This window comes from Chaetodon trifascialis, chromosome 17, assembly GCF_039877785.1.
Source record: "Chaetodon trifascialis isolate fChaTrf1 chromosome 17, fChaTrf1.hap1, whole genome shotgun sequence".
NCBI classification, from domain to species: Eukaryota; Metazoa; Chordata; class Actinopteri; order Chaetodontiformes; family Chaetodontidae; genus Chaetodon; species Chaetodon trifascialis.
The window spans coordinates 5336618-5350947 of record NC_092072.1 but is presented as its reverse complement, the minus strand read 5'-3'; the positions used below and the strand labels follow the sequence as shown (position 1 = coordinate 5350947).

At 45.3% G+C, this 14330-nt stretch overlaps 1 protein-coding gene across 1 annotated transcript in view; it reads right to left on the bottom strand.

Annotated features, from left to right (window-relative positions):
• The window catches only part of myo1g (myosin IG), a 38484-nt gene that overhangs the window by 16715 nt on the left and 7439 nt on the right, over positions 1-14330 (bottom strand). The window contains exons 8-20 of the mRNA XM_070985356.1: positions 14069-14275; positions 13700-13845; positions 13482-13596; positions 12766-12936; positions 11713-11783; positions 8180-8254; positions 7883-8015; positions 5322-5488; positions 4738-4945; positions 3912-4135; positions 3190-3334; positions 1097-1201; positions 307-420 (exon numbers count right to left, since the gene is read on the bottom strand). Of these exons, the coding sequence (XP_070841457.1) occupies positions 307-420; positions 1097-1201; positions 3190-3334; positions 3912-4135; positions 4738-4945; positions 5322-5488; positions 7883-8015; positions 8180-8254; positions 11713-11783; positions 12766-12936; positions 13482-13596; positions 13700-13845; positions 14069-14275 (1881 nt within the window). The remainder of the gene's footprint in view (positions 1-306; positions 421-1096; positions 1202-3189; positions 3335-3911; positions 4136-4737; positions 4946-5321; positions 5489-7882; positions 8016-8179; positions 8255-11712; positions 11784-12765; positions 12937-13481; positions 13597-13699; positions 13846-14068; positions 14276-14330) is intronic.

Sequence of the window (14330 nt, the reverse complement as noted above, 5' to 3'; positions counted from 1 at the left end):
CAAGAAAGTGCTACACGAGCGCATCTGGGGCACCTATTCCTCCACTGCACTGAACAAAGGCAGCATAAATCCAACCTCTGAGGACATCACTGACCTCGCTCGAGGATGTGATTCTGCTTTGCTGGCTGAAGACTGAATGTTGAGAGGAATAAAAGAAACCAGTCGTGTTCATAGTGATGAAGGAAAGTGTCACTTTAACTGAACAGTACGGGTCTTCTCACACTACATGTGTGGAGCTCTGTGGCTTTAGATTGAGGCTGGAGTGTGATTAGGAGTGAATGTGTGCATCCCCATGTGAGTACTCACAGCGTCTAAAGGAAGCCTCTTCAAAACCTTGTTCTGTTTCTTCGGCTCCAATTTGTAGACGTACTTGTCTGTGACGAGCAGGCCTCGGTCGGTGCTTTTGTTGAATCTATTCACCTGAGAGAGCGGGGGGGGGGGGGGGGGGGGGCAGAAGAAGAAAAGGATAAAGCTTCACTTTTGCATATTTTTATGTTCTGTAAAGAGCCTTTTCTCGCGGGATCTTTTGGGTTATCACTGCTCGCAATTCCAAAACAGATTTTCCTCGAGGAGCTGCAACAGACGCGAAACAAAACAAACACAGGACCCGGCGGGTTTGTCAGTGCTGGAGGTCGTTTTAATTCACTTCATCACAGCCCACATATCTTCAATAAAGCCAAAGCTGCACGCAGAACTTAGAGGAAGCCCTCTCTCTACAGTCCCTGATAAGGAAAATATGGCTACTATTATCCACAGGGAGATGATAAGAGCAAGTTCAGCGTGAGGTTAAATAATAATCTTCTTAAAGGTTGAGAAAATTGTAGGAGTGAATTCATAGTTCAGTTCCTTTCATGATTAATCCTCTGATTATTTTTTATCTCATTTCTTTATATTCCTGTGTGAGAGGGCTGTGTTCACCGTCAGAACATGAAATCTTGAAAGACGAGCTGACACAAAAGGGGGGTGGGGGGTTGGAACAGAGAGCGCTGAGTGAGGAAAAGCATCCCAAAAGCTGAGAGGAAGCAACAAAGGACAGAAGCTCCTCGTACAAAACAGCCATTTTTGTTTCACCGTGTTCTTTTCCCACGTTCTGTACCTTCCTACAGAAGCCGGAGAAGAGGACCTGGCCGTACTCGTCTTTGTTCTTCAGCTCCTTGGAAACGCGGATGAAGCCGGAGCTGGTCTGAGGGCAGTCTCGCACCTGCAGAAGTGAGAGGCCAGAGTTATTACAAGCAGCCAGCTGATGCCGCCGGCGACAGCGCAGAGACGTATGGGAATGCATCTCGTCGTGAGTCGTAAAACTCTGGGTGACCTCTTTCGGGTCTTTTTATCGCTTTAATTCCATAAGCAGCAGATCAAAGCTCGGGGCCTCGGGCTGCTGTTACCAGACACGGTGTTTGACGTTAAAGAGGGACAGGGAGGAGCTCAACTGCCTGATGAGAAATACAGTCAGAGGGAGCAAAGAAGGAAATCTAAAACTGTGCTCAAGCCTCCCTCCTATAGAGAAGCCGTCATAATAATGCCTTTATGTTTATGCCATCAGGAAATAATCTGCATTACTTAAAGGGTACTGGCTTAAATGCCAGAGAGTTCTGAAAGTGGTCAAAAGATGCATTTGAATAGAATACCAGAATTAACGACGACGTTTTAAGTGTGCCTCCAAATTTGTTTCGATGGTTTGTGGAAGATCACTTCCTGTTTCAACATTAAGACTCCCCCCTGCACAGAGCCAGCTCCATAAAGGAATGTGGAAGAACTTGACCTCAATGCTATGCAACACCTTTGGGATAAACTGGAACGAGCCAGGCTTTATCTCCTCACATCACCTGCATCCAGCCTGCAAAGTCTTGTTAAACCAGAATATTAATGTGTTTGGAGGAAGATGTTAAACAATTTTGCAACATGTCATGGCTGCATTAAGAAGAATTATATACCATAGACCCATACAGCACGCTCAGCAGAGTGCCTCTTCACACATTAATCATACATTCTAGACAAGTTTTATTACAATTGGATAGAATTTATTGATTTCTAATAATACAAAAAGCCTCTAGTCCTGATGAGCTCACACTCCAGCAACACCCCAGCACTGCTTTCTAAGACGAGCCTGAATTCTACATAATAAAATGCATCTGCTGAATCTTGTGATGTCGGTGAAGGCTTCTGAGAACGCGTGACATACACTAACTGGTCTAACACTTGATCTAAAGCAGCGTCAGTCACATACCAGTCACGATTCAGGTTGACTGCATGCCGCATTACATGCACTTATCTTTAGGTCTTTGTGCAATTAACAACAATCACGTGAAGCCAGAGCCCTGAAGGAGGGCAGCGAAGTCACGGGCCGCCTGACAGGCTAACGAGGGGAGTGACTCAGGACTCTGCAGCAGCCACGCTCATGCTCCCTGAAGCCTCAGGCCACCAAACACCCTCAGATTAGCTCGTAAATGAGCCGACTGTGGGATTCATTAAGGAAGGGCTGTGTTCACGAGCACCGTCCTCCCTGAGTCATGCTGTTTACTGTGAGGCTCGTCACATGCGCCACATACATCCACAACAACAGATGATTTTCTGTGATCCTATACACTACTGGTCATTCACGTCTCGTTAGCTGTGATAAATCCGAGTGAAAAATTCTGCCAGCTGATGGATTTTCCAGTTATTTTCTTGAAAGGAATAAGGATTTAGTTGTGTGGATCACACACTGGGCTGTTAGTGCTCAGAAATGAGGTCCTCTTGTGGTGAAGACTGCTTAGAAAATGCTCTCGGTGACAGAAAGTGAAGAGAAAAACGAGGACAAGTCACAAGACTTCTGTTGAGTGCATCTGCATAAAAACGACTCAAAACAGAAGGTTAACTAAAAAGTGTTTGTGCAGCACAGAGGATGTGTATCATTTCATAAATCTGGACAAACAAAATGAATTTCCAGCAACTATCAGAAACCCTGCGTGCATTAAAGAGTAAAAAGCTGCTTTCCCTCATTATTGACCTTAAAAATATCCTGCTATCGAGTTAAAGGTATGTTGTGTTCTGCACTTACAAAGCAGGTGCAGAGACGTGGTCGATGTGGCCACAATAGGGTTCAATTTGACTAAAATCAACTATTTTCACATAGCTGAGTTCACAGATGGAAGTCATGAGTACCCAGACTGCACTTTGCTTTTGTTTTTGCTCATGTGTGAGTCTTACGTTGGCCAGGTAGTCCCTCTCCCAGGCTCGGCTGACCCCCCAGTCTTTTCTCTCTCCGCTCAGAGCAGACAGAGCCGCCACTTTGGCCCGAACCTCCAGCATGTCAGACGGAGGGATGTTCTTCACGATCTGCCTCGCCCACCACCTGACAACAAGGGATGAGAACAAGACAGCATGTCACGTGGGCGGAGTAAGACATCAAAGGTGCAACAGAAAACAATACAGTGGGAGGGACAGCTTCATGATTAGGTCATGAGGGCTAAAAATAAACTTCAACTGCAGCACCGAAACACATCCTTGCTGATCTATAACTCGCTCACTCCGCTCAGATAACATGTTATTCTGCAGGATTTATTAAATCTGCCAGCGAGTTTTTAATGCAGACCAGTTTTAGATCTAGGTGAGAAGACCGTCACCACTCGTTGTGTGCTGGACTATATCCTGGCTGACTCCCAGGAGTCTCAATATTTAGCTTTGTGCTAAGCTAAGCTAACTAGCTGCTGGCAGTAGCTTCATATTTACTGTACAAAATGTCAAAGTACTCCTTTAAAGCATTTAAGAATCATTTGTTTCCCTTATTCAAAACTGATTTATTCTCATTCCTGATTTATGTCCCCTTGCTGACAGTTTGTTTAAAGGAAAATATGGCTAACAGCTTAAACTTTTACACACTTTGGATTGTTACTGTTGTGGTGTAAGAGTTTCATTTTATGGGATCTGACCTGCGATGGAGCAGGACTGTGATGTTGTGAAACTGGGACAGAGCTGCAGGCGGGGTCGGCCACTCCACGCTCTTTCCATAGTCGGCCGTGGTTCGTACATTAGCAAACCTCCTCTCCACCTCCCAGAAGTGGGCCTTCACCTTGTAGCGCTTATAGCAGCCCATGATGGCATAGATGGCCCTCATCCGCCGGCACCTCGCACGAGCTAGAGCCCCACGCCACACCTGTGAGTTTCAGAGAAAGAGACAGAAAGCGAGAGAGGAGAAAGGAGAGAGTCCCACTGAGCTGAAGACAAACTTGTGCTCCAGTTAAAGAACCACACTGCTCTGCAGAGTCATCAAAGTAGGTCAGGGGAAAGAGAAAGGAGAAGCGTATCTCATTGAGCGAGTGAGGTAATTGACTTTAATGTAACTGTGCTCTGGATCTCATTAATTATCCCAATTATTGTTACAGGAAATTAGGATTCAAGCTGGCAGATGAATTTCAGTCAAACATAACCAGGAGCCACATATTCATGAGGCTGAGGCAAACTGCAGCCCCCCCTTTGAAACCCAGAGGCCTGCGTTTGAAACTGGAGGAGATAACGTTGTGGGTGATTAACTGTAATCACATGATCCGAGCTGCCTGTGACATTAAATTAGGTCTCTTTGTCAATTACTTGGATTATTTAGATCAATAAATCCTCATCAAAACACGAGCACGTCTTTAATAATAACACCGTACAGCTCTGACATTATACATCTGAAACCATGCTGAGGCTGTGGATGAATGCTAAAAGCGACGACAACACGAAAGCAAGCGATGCAGTAAAACTAATATGGCTGACCTTCTGCAGGAAGAGCACCAGGATGGGGATGAGGGCGGTTCTCTCCTGCTCTAAAGTGAAGAGAGATCGCGGCGTCCTGACAAAAAGCTTGGTGTGTCCGTACGCCACGTCGTCCTGGAACCCATGCTGGGTGACGATGGTCTCCACGGCCTCCCTGTCCGAGGCCATCAGGTGGTGCGGCCAGGTGTACTCGCACGTCATTTTATACCTGCACAATTTTGAGCAGGAAACTCAGGATTAGACGAGAAATTTTTGCCTCTTTCAACTCTCTGCTTTTCAGAGTTTAATGGAAACTACTGCATCCAACGCTCATCTCCACTGTTAAATGCAACTTGGGAAATTCAAAACCTTCAGCTCATTTTAAGGAAAATAATGTTAACTTTAGTAGTTTTAAGTAGGATTTCATCATAGTGCTGGAGTACTTGGGATAGTCTGGCGCATTTTTCATCCCTGGTGCTTCACTGAGCTGTTGAAGTAGTACAAAAAGAAGAGCTTTTTTTCTCAACTTCCTCACAGAGAAGTTACAAAAGCAGGAGTTGAAACACTGAGGAAGTCTTGCTTCATCGAGCCTCTTGCTCTCTTACCGCTGCAGGAAGCGAGCGTAGGGCTGCCTGTAGGCAAAGCCTGCCCTGCGCACCATCACATTCTCCAGCAGGCCGAGGTAGGCCACCTGGTGCTGGCAGCGAGCGTCGTCAAACAGCACCGGAGACTTCATCTCGTTGGGCTTGACGCATCGCACATAGTACGGCTCCTGAAAGACAAAAGACATGCAGGTAACTCCTCAGCTGACTGTGTTCCAGTGGTTTTGGGCTGCAGGACTGAGAGAGATTACAGGGATCATCTTTCGACCAGAGAGCACCAAATGGCTCTTTTTATTTACTGTACAGCATCTTTCTGTACCCAGCAGGGATCGATGAAGTATCACATCATCACTTTACTGTAACTGGCCTGTGCGTCAGTTTACAGAAAGACATTCAGTAATGCTGCAAGGAAGGATGCAATGAAACGCCTCAGATACAAAGTCCTGCCATGGCACTGACACAGGATTTCCAACACTTTGATTGGGTGTTTTTTCAGAACATTTTTGTTTTATCACCTGCACAAACTGTTTTTAACACTGTGTTCATCATCGCTGTTTTCATCACCGCTGTGTAAACTATGACACAGCTACAGCCAAGCTGTATAACTGGCAAACTGAGGTCACTGACCTTAATCAGACTTGCAGAATATTTCAACAGACGCCACAAAGAGCAGCTGAGCCTCATAACACACGCAGCACATCCACTTATTAACAGCACATTTAACTGCACATTACAACTGTGAAGGCGACACAGCCTCCAGTGTGGAGTTATGGCTGGACGCCTGCACCTTGACAGGGATCTCTGAGGGACGCGATACGCTGCAACAGGACACAGCCTGCTGTGTTTTCACTGTCTATCGCTCTCTCTCCATGAAAGATGAACAAAGTGAGGGCTTTCTGAGCGCTCCCTGACACCGTCGCCCATCATATCAATGATGCATGTGCATGTGTGCCCCCAGTTTCAACTTGAGCACAGGTTTAAGAAAAGAGTCAGCTAATGGGAGTCGGGAGCGAATGGAGAGCGCAGACTGGGCACAGGTGCTTCTGTATGGCAGCTCAAGAAAACATCCGCTCTTTCAACGTGACCTGAAGTAAAAAAAAACAGTTGTCAGGGGAGTTTCCTTTCATTTTACCACAGCCACACCGAGACGAGACGCTGCAACAGCCTGACAGCAGGCCATCCCAAAATAACAGCAGGAAATGTCAGACTTCAGTCAGCCAGACGAGGCCAGTAGAGGTGAGCAGCACATTTCGAGGCCCCCCCCTCACCACCTTCCCAGCTCCACATGCACACAGACAGGATGAGGACGGGCGACCTACAAAAACTTTCCTCTCCGACACAAAGAGCACGTTGCTATGTATGCATGTCGGAAGGCTGCGCGCTGCCTCTCGCTCCATATTTTCTTGTGAATAGTGACAAACTGTCCTTCCAAAAGAGACATCGCCGACACATTGACAGCCTCAGAATAGCCTGTGACTCATGCAGGCCTTACAGGGACCAGACTGGTGCACAGCATCCTCCTGATTATGACATCAGTGTAAACGGGGAGAATTATGTTGGCACTAAACACGAACTGCAACATGGAAATCTGTTCATATAATCAAGCCTCCAGTGACATCACTTCTTCTGTCTCAGCGTCTAAAAATTATTATTGCATAGAAATGTGTAATCAAAACTTGCTGTAACTACAAAAGAGAGCATAAAACCAGGCCTGTGCAGCCAACAAACAGCTAATGCAATGCTACTAAACTAAGTGGGTGAGATATCCAAAGCTGGCCTAAAGCTTCAATGACATTTTACTTCCTTACTGATTTTTCTTTCCCAGCTCTTTTCTGTAATTAGAAATATTACTTTTGATGAATCTTGGTCATTCAGTTTGCTGTGTCACAAAACTCAACGAGGCAGAAGCTAAATGCAGTAATGACAGAGAAGAAAAAACTGTTCAACTCTGACTAGTTTAGCTGAACTCAGTAACTGTGGAGCTAACTAGAAGATATATCAAATGTTAGCTAGCTGGAGAGACAGCAGTCTACCTGTTATTGTTTATATTATAAACATATTTACATTAGAGACGTGTTTAATTCCTATGAACTATGGACTGTAAATAATCAAAACAAAGTTCATTTTCTTAAATAAGATAGTTTAAATAGACACAAAAGCAGAAAAACATATTCCATTATTAGATACTGTATTTGCCCCATGCACTGTACACATGTATTTATTAATATTATTATTAATTTGATTACCTAAACACACTGAGTGTATCTCGCTTTGTTTGGTATTATGTAAGTTCTATGGCAATGGTTTTTGGGGGTACAATAATGAGCCTACAAAGGCAGAAAATGAAGCATTACAACCCTTCTGTTACACAGTTTTCCAGCCAGCCTGAAAACTTCAAAACCTTTTCTCTCACAACTCTCACAGCTTCTCTCACTGCTCTCTGCCTTTGTAGGGCAGAGTTGTTTGGCTTTACTTTCTACTTTAATCAGTCTAAAAACTATGCCATCCACACGGGCTCCCAGCGGAACAGAACAGGAAGTCAGTCTTAGCCTAAAACCACTGACCTTGCAGGCCAGTTTATCCACCAGGGCCACAATGGAGTTCTTGAAGAGGGTGGCTGCGGTCAGAGGTCGCTTGGTGACCTCTGTGATGCTCAGATGACCATCTGGCCACATCTCCTTCAGGACTGGGTTGGCACTACGAGCGAGAGAAAGAAAAGGGGGCAAAGAGTGAAGAAAGGGCGTCAGTAAGTGGGCTAGCAGAGGTGTGAGGAAACTCATTTATACACTTAACCCAGTTACTGAACTGTCAAGAGCATCATGATGTTGGAAAAGACTGTGAGCGAAGACTGTGTTTGGCACCTGTTGTACATGAGACGCTTGAAATCTTGGAAAAGCATGTCCTTGTTTTTGTCCAAAAACCCCTCGACGGAATATCTGCCATAGACACAGAGAGAGAGAGAAAGTGAGAGAAATCAAGAGTAATCGGCCGAAAGTAGCTCATGAGAAGGAGGGCCGACGAGCGCAGGGAGTGAAGCAGTGTGTCAGAAAAAGAGTCAACATGCTCAAATTACAGACAGAAAGTGGAACAGTTCAAACAGTCACTGGCTGACTGGGGTCACTATCATCACTCGTTTACAGGCTCCAGCTCCAGATGATTCACAATCCTCAGGCTGCGGGATCAGAACAACAGTCGTGCCGCTTAGACGATTTACAAACGAGGGACGTGGTCGAATTCCCACCACGGCTCACGTTTTGGACAAAAACACTGAACTGTCTACAAAATAATCTGTCTGCCTTTTTTTGAAGCGCTCAGTCGGTTTCGGGAGGCATCAGAGGGAGGTCACGGGCGCACTGTAAGGCACAGTTACATAAGCCCTCCAGTCCCGGGGTAAGAGCCTGCTGTAGTGTAAGCGCTGCCTTAGATAAACCTCTCCCTCTCCTTCTCCCTCACACTGTAACAGCAACATGCACAGTGAGGATGCTTTGCACCGACTTTGTACTGAAGTATTATCAGCTAAATGTACTTAAAATGCCAAAATAAAAAGTACTCAGCAGAAAAATGGCCACTGTGAGTGATGTATTATTGCATTATGAGACGGATAATACTGATGCAAAAATGTGTACGCAGCGTTTCACTGCTGAAGCAGAGAAACCTTTAACCTTTTTGGTTCCCAAACTCAGGATTATTCTACATATTTTCTCTGCATCCCTCCCTCCCTAACAAACACACAAACACAGCATGTCACATGTCGTCTGCGTGGCCCTGTTTGTCACTGTGTCCTAGGCTGTCACATCTGGAGGCAAAGAAGCAGAGGCTGGCTATGACAGATGTGTCCCCTCGGCTCATGGGTGCCGAAGAAACCACCTGACCGGATCCCGGGAAGCTCGCCGGAGAGAGACAGAGTGTGAAAGGAAAAGAGAGGGCAGTCAGAAGGCAGAATAACAAGCCACAACAGTCATTCACAAGGACGGGACAGTGCTGGGACAGGACAGACAGGAGAGGATGTGCAGGGATAAAGGCTCTCCAGAGGCGAGAGAGTGATTTAGAGGAAAGTATATTTAAGTATGAAGGTCAAGACTGGTGCAAGGAGAGGGCCGTGTTGTACAAGGTTAGAGGGAGCACGCAACGAGAGGGCCGGGCGACAAAGATGGGACGTTTCTTGCAATACGAAGTTGTGCAGTGAGGGAATATGATGTATCTTATGGCTGCTCAAAGTGCTGCATGTGCAGGCTGAAATACTGCAGGGAATTAGAATGTGGATGGCAAAGCAAGCCAGGTGAGGGGTTGCAGTATGGAAGGAGGAGGAGAAAAGGAGGAGACAGGATGAGGAACGAGGAGGAGGAGGAGCTGGAGGAGGAGGGAGCGAAGTAGGTCAAAGCTTGTCATAGTGGTGGTTCGGTGAGAGCGGCGGGGGGAGGGGGAGGGGGAGGGCCGGCGGGTGACGAGGACGAGGGTATATTTAGCCAGAGTCAGGACAGACTCAGATGAGGTGGGATGTGACGGGGACGATGGGGGGCCAGCACCACCAGGGAGCAATAGACGAGGGGCGACAGCTCGGCCGGAGCGACCCCGACGCGGTCCTGAGCCGAGCTGAGGCAGGGTGACGGGGACATGCAGGGACGGGGACAGCCATCTGCCATCACCACTGCAGCTCTCTCACACATGCTCTTATCCAGCCCGTCATGTTACTGCTGGAGGTGGGGGAATGGAACTAAGAGTATTTACTCAAGTGGTGCACTTAAAGCCCCCCAAAACTTCCTAAACATACGCAATTCTGCATAATATTAAATATATATCACTAAGTAAACAACAATCATTTGTTTGGTGGAAAAAACAAGACATTGGGGAACTATTAAGAGCATTTCTTGCATTACACAAACCAAACAATGAATTAATCGAAACTAATGAATGAAATGAAAGCCCTATTTAACGACGTACAACAGTAAAATACTGTTTATCCATTAATGCAGCAGCAATGATAATAATATAATAATATAGTAATAGTACAACCCTCACAAGGGACATTTTTACTTTTGATACTGTAACATTTTCCTGGTAACATTTCTGTACTTTTACTTGAGTAGAATTTTCAATGCAGGACTTCTACTTGTAATGACTATTTTTGGTTTCAGTAGGATTTGAATACGTCCATTGAGCGTTAACATGGGGGGGGGGGGCAGCTAGGCAAAAAACGGTGCTGTAATTGTCTGTGAGAGCTATCTTGCGCCTCAGAGATGGATGAAATTGCTGTGTGTTTCGGTGTGTGTTCGACATCGTGTTAGCCTGGATTTCCCCGAGTCAAAGAAGCTCTACTCCACTTCTCCTTGATTACTGCTGCTACATCTCAGAGAGCCAAAACTGTCTCATCAGCTGGCTGCACCCCCCCCCCCCTTCTCCCGTGTTCCCTTGACATATTAATGTCCGTCCTCTCGCTAGATTGAGGGCAGTACACGTGAGCAGTGGGGATCTTCTGGAAGGCCAGGGGCCTCATCTGGCCGCTGTGACGTTTAAATCCAGTGAACACATTAAGGAAGTGGAGCAGTGATGGAGAAGGAAACTGAACAAACCGTTTGATCTCTGCTCTGTGAATCAGAAACCAAAGCACCACTAATATGAATAAGAAAACAATAATAAAATATGAAATTATTGTACTATCAGAATAGAACAAGCTCTAATATGCATATATCAGTTTTACAGCATTGCATGTGATTTGTTATTAATCTTATAACTTCTGTTTAAGCGGCTCAAAGCATCAACCAACCCTTTTTCTGTCTCGATTGTGAGTGTCTAACAAAGACTAAGATGAACTAAGGGATCTTTTTAAAGCCTCAGCAAGTGACAAAAACACATCTCCCCGTGTTAATTTGATCTACAATCACATCTTGGATCCTCCCATAATAACACGTCAATTTTTCTACATATCTGAGATTTTATTCTAGCAAAAAAAATGTAGTTTATTCCATTTATGGCAAAACATGCACATAAAAGATCTAGATGAGTTAATATTTGAACATTTGTGACCACTGATTCTGTAAAACATCATGCCTTTCCTCTCCCTGCCTCCACATCAGCACGTGGGCTGTGCAGTCTGTGTCTGCACGTCTGGCTGTCAGGTGAGTGAATGCACCTTATGTAGGCAGGTGAGGAGTTCATCACGTGTTTTCACATCGACGAGACGTACAGTGTAAGTTTGTCTTACAATTCACATGCACATATGCGCTCTTGAGTAAGTGACAACATTCAGCAACTACATTTTCCCTTTGTATGCCAGCAACACACACACGGCAGTATTATAGTTTGAACGTATGGCTTAGACGTGTGAACTCTGCACGTCCTGCCACTCTTTCAGCCACAGTCTGCAACAAAGTGTGTAAATGTGTGAGCGACTCACGTGACGTCTCCGGCATAGTGGCGAATACGAAAGTGTTTCTGGAAGTCCATGGTTTTGTCTGTGGGGCTGAGCTGGAAATGAAGGGGAGACACTGTGAGTGCAGAGCAAATAAAAAAAATAAATAAAAAAACAGTTTTTCCTCATTGAATGTATACAACAAACATTTACAGTGCAGTCTGTTTTAAGAGGAGGGAATGATGGCTGCAGTTTGGAGCCTCTGGTGTTTGGAAAGCATCTTATGATGTTTACAACATGTCTAAAGGCGAAACACTGGAGAAACTCTGCTCTCTACTGACTGCAATGCAAAACTGCACCTGTGTGATGGTAAGTAAAGCTACACCCAAGTATGGAGTGACCCTCATTTTAAATGAAACATTAAACCAAACCAGAAGAGAAGAAATGCTTAAATATAACATATTTTTGACTGTATAATCATTTTTCATTGGCTTGTTGGTCAATAACTTCACAATGTTCAAGAGGTAACCTCTAAAAACCCTTCCCACTTCCAGTTGGACTCAGTTCATTCTGAGGCATCTGAACTCATGATAACTCTTCAACACTTTCTCAGGAAATTGCTTCACCAGCTAGGTTTCTCGATCTGCCAACAATTACAAGCACGAAACAGCTCATGCTTGAGATTTTAAGCTTGTATTGAATCTTTTACTTTGGCACATATATCCTGCAAAAGCAAAAAGTTAGCAGCTCCAGTTTGGGCTGAAAGTAAGATTTCCTCATTCATGTTTTTCAAGGCGAAATCTGAGGAGGATGTGTCAACAACAAATAACCACTTCCTACCAACTAAGTAGAGCTACAACCACATTTTCAGAGATCCCTTTTTACATTTTAACACCATTTTAATTTTCCTTGTTGAGCTGCAGCCAAATAATGTGGGTGGGAGAGATTTAATCCAACATCTTCTGAAGATCCAGTACAAATGGTTAACTTCCTGTTCGTACAATTTACAGATGTTTGCTTGAAATGTTCATTCTTTGGGAACAATCACATGAGAGGGAGAGCTGAAGCCTGGTGGACGATGCTGCGACCTGTTCTCACCTTGCGGGAGGTGTAGTGGGGGTGCTGGGCCAGTTTGGTGTCCATGCTCTCCAGGCAGACCGTGTCGGTGACTTTACCAACGGTGAGGCAAGCTTCATCCAGAATCGAGATGATGCCTTTGTGCGGCTGCTCCACGAGATCCACGATGATCTGGTTGTTGAAGTAATCAATCTGTGGATAAACAGCGTGATTGTTAAATGTGAGGGAAATGCAGAGACGTTTAGGAGTCACGTTGCTGCATGTTTGTGCTTCTGTGTGGCTTTTCGGTGTGTGTGGTTCTGCTGAAGCGCGTGCTTACTGATTTGCAAACTTGCCTTTGTGTGTTTCCCGTGCATCAAATGTTTCTCCCACAAATAACTTTTCACAGGAAACTTTAACATTGGCAGAAGAAAAAAATGTACTCATATATTGTAATCTTCGAGAAAACTGTCTCATCTGCAAGTCGTTAATGCAACCAAAACCACCTGAACAATGTTAGAGGATTTGTGATCATGGTCAGAGAATAAAAACAGACATCCATTCATTACTCAAACCTCCTCACACTCCTCATCACTACACTGTATGAACATCAGCAGATTTGCTGCATGACTGCTGAACGTCTATTTTGAACGTAGAACAGCTGAGTATCAACTGATCTGCAGATGTGTGTGTTTGTCAGTGTGGCCTGACACCTCTGGCACACTGCATGTGTGTCACTGTTTGTGTGTGTTTCTCACATGCTGCCAGGTGATGCCCTCTCTCTGGTATTCGCCTTGCTCCTGTCTGAGGATCAGCTCGATGAAGAGCTGCTGCAGCTTCTCGTTGCAGTAGTTGATGCAGAACTGTTCAAAGCTGGCCGACAAAAGAGGAACACGCACAACATCATCCACGATGACTCATTTCATTCCACTCAAATAACCTAATCCAGCAGACTTCGCAACACTGTTACGCCAACCTGTTGTTGTCAAAGATCTCAAAGCCGTAGATATCCAGCACGCCGATGACTGTGTTTTTCCCATGAAGCATTGGGTTATAGTCTTTAACTTCAATGACGCTGTTGATGCGGCCTACGATCCAGCCAAAAAGTCTCTCATATAGAGCCTACGGAGAGGAAATAAGAGAGGATGTGTTTAACACAGAGCCAGAGATAAACACACTTTGACAAGTGTGAAAACTAGATAAAAGAAAAGCGTGTTAGAGTGATGATGTTAACATCATTTTCTTATCCTCGGGAAGCTGTAAAAACATTAATCATCCTGCTTTGTCAAAAGAAAGCGGGCTGTGTGAGTGCACTAAATAAACACACAGAGCAAGTAAGCAGCACCTTGGCGAAAGCGTCCCGTCCAAAGCAGGCCTCCTGCTCCGTGTGTCCCTTCTCGATGACCTCGCCGCCCCCGGTGGCCACAGTGCGGTACAGAAGGGTCTTACTGACGCTGTCTGGATCCGTGTCCGTCAGCTCAGAGATGTGGTTGACGGCGTCCTGTCCCAGGATCTGAACGCTCTCACCGTCACTCTCAAACTGCATATTACCCTGAAAAACAGAGCATTACTGTTCATTACACAGCCAGGATCTCACCAAGAAAGAC